The 5022-nt window shown below is 29.8% G+C and overlaps 1 protein-coding gene across 1 annotated transcript; it reads right to left on the bottom strand.

The window, feature by feature from the left end:
• Nucleotides 1-275: 275 nt before the first annotated feature.
• LOC112456500 lies at nt 276-4985 on the bottom strand. The gene is made up of 3 exons (XM_025019093.1): nt 4504-4985; nt 650-3036; nt 276-530 (listed from the first exon to the last, which is right to left on the bottom strand). Exons 1-2 carry the CDS (start codon nt 4610-4612, stop codon nt 908-910), a joined length of 2238 nt encoding a protein of 745 aa, XP_024874861.1. The 5' UTR covers nt 4613-4985; the 3' UTR covers nt 276-530; nt 650-907.
• Between the last annotated feature and the right edge of the window lie 37 nt (nt 4986-5022).

Below are 5022 nucleotides of genomic sequence, written 5' to 3'. Positions count from 1 at the left end.
AATTTAAACACCAACGTAAACATGCAGTATTTATGTAATTTGTGAAATAAGAAATAAAAAAATAAATAAAATAAAAAGCATTTGTAATTATAATTTTTTATATATTTATACACAAATGTAAAAACACGTACAACTTTTATTTGAATTCTTGTTCAAGATAGACGAAACAATTTTCATTAAAATAAAAAGTTATTTTGCATTGAAAAATAAATGATTCCTTATTCGGAAAACTGCCCAACTCTGCTGTTAATGCTTTATTGTATTCTTACCTTTATATTCCTGAGTTCTTTTTTTGATCAATGTCCCTTTATTGATGTCAGTTTGCTTGGATGGAGGTTTTGGAAGAGATACAGTTATTGAATCGTCACTAGAGGTTGACTCATTATTGTCGTCATTAGAGCTTGGATTATTTGTTTTAGCAGCTCTTATTTTTCGTGTTTTTTTTAAATATTCTTCTCGGTCAGAGCCTGTATTTACATCTGATAACTTCTCGGCTAGCTTTAATGTTGTTCGTGCCGTTGCATAGTCGGCTGAAAAATATATCGTAATAAGCATCACCATTTTACGTAACAGTGAACAAAATAAAAATACATATGCTACATATAGAAAATGTCACAAAAAAAATAAAATATATAACGTTTATACTCACGACATGCCATATATACTTTCATAATAGGATGCTCTTCCCAAGTAGAATCAGGTTGTTCCATATCTTTTACTGCCTTGTCATATCTCTTATTAGTTACGTAACAATTGGGCCATTTGGCTCTTTTTAAATCGCTGGTCAACCAAGTCTTGGGTATAATTTGAAGTCCATCCTCGAATTCAACAACATAAAAGTTGTTTTTTTTCTTCTCGGTCATTCTATGTGGAAAGAGCATGGAAAGATGGCTGTCAGATTTAACATTTAACCGTAGGAATGCATCAGAGGAAAAACGGCAAACTTCTCATTTGCGTCTGGCAATTTAACATATTTTTTTACAATGTTTTTAAGTGGCCATGATTTCAAATCAGATAAGGAATGAACTGAATAAACATCAAGTAAGGAAGATGAACAGGGAACATTATACAGATCTTCCTTTTCCAAGAATTCACGACCAATAATGACAGGAACATTCTGTTCTGCGCAGTAAGCCACATTTTCTATGCAGACAATTGCGCCACAACTTAAGCCACAACAGCTATCAGCGAGTGTCCCAGCTTTAAATGTCATTTCGTTGAACTTGATAACTTTATATTGTGGATTGTGAAAATTTGGTATAAGCGGACCATCGTAATGTAACAACAATAAATTACAATGTTTTGAAGCAGAATGTGACAAAGCAGTTGATGTGTGTAAGTTCTTTTCTTTTTCAATGCATCTCCGCACAACTTGTTCCAAAGGTTTTTCCGCTTTTCGTAGGTATTTTTTAAGTATCTGCAGATAGTTTTCAAATTTAAACGCACTGAAGTTCTCGAGAGGTCCAAATCTTTTCACATCATCCACAAGATGACTTAAATTGTGAACATTATGTGAGGCGTTTTTAACTCCATACAGCTTTATAAATGTTTCAATAAAGAAACAAATGAGACGTTGCGCATAGCTTAAGTGTTCATGTAAATCCTCTGAAGACAAGATCCTTATAATGACGTGTAATGTCATAAAATGTATATATGCATTTTTCTTCAATATAGATTTAAATGCTAACGGACCCGTGTACAATAATATTTGTCTGTATTCTGTAGCTTTCCATAATTTTATACAATCCAATCTTCGTGGTTTTCTTGCAAACTCTACAGGTATTGATGGCTTTAAATGAGTAATTAAACGTGTGGAAATTTCGTCCGCGGCTCTCTGTGGTAGTCGATATTGTAGTTCTCCATAAAGCCATAAGTTCAATAATTTGCGCATCAATCCCAAAAAAATCAAGTGCATGGGGTCCAACGGAACATTTTTTACAGGTTTGAAATAAGGAATATTTAACAGACTACACGTTGTATTTGGTTTGTGATAACTATCGTCTACCTTTTGTATAAAGTCATCATCTGATCTAAGTGGTGCGTCAATTTGTGGGAAACATATCCGATTTCCTACATATTGTCCTTGCGTAGTACACTTTGTGCAACTAGAATATCCACAATGTCCTTTGACACATAAAACGAATGATTTAGCTGGCGCATCACAAATTAAAGCTTCAATCCGACATGCTATCTGTCGACCGTTGATGTTAATTCCATTGCCGCATATTTCTGTAGCCTCATTGACAAAATCTTTTAAGAAATCATTGATATCCTCCGGTTTTTCATAGCCATGATACAGCCCAATCATAAAAACGTTGTTATACGGAATAACTGATCCAAGTATAGGCCAAAACTGTTGTTGCGATGATTTTGTTAAAGGCAATCCATCAATGTTTATAGCTATTTTTAAGCAATCAATATTCTCTTTTACAGAAGATAATATTTGTCTTATTGGTTCCACTAAACCAAAATGATAATATGATCCTGGTACAACTACACGGATGTGTTGTTGTCTTGGCGTTTTTAAAAGTGTTCGTGCATCCGAAGAGAGTGTGGAAAAACAAGGATGTTTCTTCAACGTTAGTAGCAATGCTTTGAGAGCGGTATGTGTAATGTTATGTTTTATAGCCCAGACTGCAAGATTGTCTTGAAAATCGCTATCACTTTCATTTTCAAATGACAGATCGCTTAATTCATCGCAAGAAACGTTTAAAGATAATTGTTGTGAATCCGACTCTGATTGTCTGTTTGCATTTTCATATTGTACAAATATGTTTGCATTTTCCTGTTGTACAAAACTGACATTATTTTCACATTCTAGATCATTGTCAGTATCTATTATTGTAGAATTAATTCTGTCATTGTTCAAATCTGTTGTGAATTTACTATTATCACACGACAATGAAGTTCTATCAAACAAATTGTGACAAATAATATCTGCCTCCTGTGCAGCTATTCTTGTAAGGTGTCGCTTTGATACATACAAGATATCTTTTCTTTGACGTTTTTTATTCATTTCCATGTCAAGTGTTATATCTGTACAATATGAAAAAATTTATGATTGCAGACAAAATAGTGTATTCCTACTTGTAATATTATATATTATTTACAAGGTAAGCCAGTAATAGTGGGGTACAAGCAGAAAGGTGTAATAATTCTTTATGAAAAAATAATTTATAAATGTATATTAGGGTGTGTCATTTTGGAGCAACCTTTTTTTTTACTTCACAAATAGCATATATACTTGCAAGAAGGTAAAATAAGATACCTGTTAAAGTTTCATCCTTTAATATTAATATTAACAGGTCGCTCATCGCGATTTTTTATTTTTCATTTAGTAAGATAGAAAAAATTTTATAACTATCTAACAAACAGTAATACAGCATTGCTCCACAAGAGATTTTTGTAGTAAATTTACCGCTCTACAAAAAAGATCTCTTATCATTTTTTTTATAAATTCAACCGTTCAAAAGATATTCAAAGTGAAAGTTTGATAAATTTTATAAAACTTGTTTTTGCTTCTTATGAATTTTGTATCATATCGACTATCAAAAATTATGAAATAATCAATACATATTTTTGTAGAAAATTTAACGATCTACAAAAAAGGTCTCTTATATTTTTTTCATAAATATAACCATTTAGACGATATTAAGGCTAAAACTTTAACAGGTATCTTATTTTACCTTCCTGCAAGTATATATGCTATTCGTGAAATAAAAAAAAAAGTTGCTCCAAAATGACACACCCTAATGTATATACAAATAAATTTTTTTGCAAGATGTTTTGTTTCAGAGAATATGTAGTTGCAAAATTAATATAATTTTACATGAACCTACAATTAATATACCTTGTAAACTATTCATTTTTTGATAATCATGTCTTAATACTTTTACGCACTGCATTGTGAAATGAATCAATTTATGTAAAAAAAAACAAGGGTTGGGGTCAGTTTTTTCTTAAGTTAAACTTAATGACTATAAAAATAAGTAAGTTATGTTAAGTTATATAAAAAATAAACGTAGTAAAAAGTTAAGTTACAGTTAAAGTAAAATAAGACAATTTTAAAAACCATTATATATAATAAAATTATAATAGTATAAATATTTATAATAAACTTAACTTTGAGTAGTTCCAATTCAAAATGTGTGATTATCAACATGATTATCAAAAAATGATTAGTTTACGAGGTATATTAATTGTAGGTTCATGTAAAATTATAATAATTTTGCAACTACATATTCTCTGAAACAAAACATCTTGCAAAAAAATTTATTTGTATATACATTACCAAATATTAAAAAATATCACGTAAATTATACCAACTCAAGTACTAGTAGCTTTAAATATTCTTAACAAAATTATTACATCACAAAAATATTTATATTGCATTACCTATAACTCAACCCAAGTAATATGTATTCCTTTTCATATAAAAAAAACATTTTTCAGTTTGGAAAAAAGTTGAAAAAATTTAAAATTTATGTGTTCAATAAAGCTTACCTGTCATGTAAATCTTGTCAAGCGTAGAATATTGAACAGCAGTAGGTAGGAAACCCAGCCAGTAGCTGATCAAAAATAGCAATTTGGAACTTAGTAGAGTTGACTTCATTCAACAAAGGCACCGTCAAAATACAGTTGAGAAACTTGGAACTTGCGATTCTGAGGAATAAAAACAGTTTTATGTATTGTTATTTTTATAAGACAGAGAATTACAGATATGTTATAAAACAGATGATTGATCCTTTATTCATTTCATATTAAAAAAATGCTATAGATGTAAATTGTTTGTACAATTACAAGTATAAGAAATTAAATTGAAATGTTTAAAAAATATATCTATAATTAATTTTTATTTGTCAAAAAATGCAGGCAATGACAAACAGGAAAAAAATTTTGTTAAATAATTCGTGAAATTGTTATGCTGACAATTTAGAAGTTACCGTAGGTTGCGAAATTAACTGATGTATATCACATAAGATATTTAATGCTAAAACGTTTTAATTATTATATAAGTCCAGT

Source organism: Temnothorax curvispinosus, unplaced genomic scaffold (assembly GCF_003070985.1).
Source record: "Temnothorax curvispinosus isolate PA1 unplaced genomic scaffold, ASM307098v1 QBEX01006897.1, whole genome shotgun sequence".
NCBI lineage: Eukaryota > Metazoa > Arthropoda > Insecta > Hymenoptera > Formicidae > Temnothorax > Temnothorax curvispinosus.
This window is presented reverse-complemented; position numbering and strand designations above follow the sequence as displayed.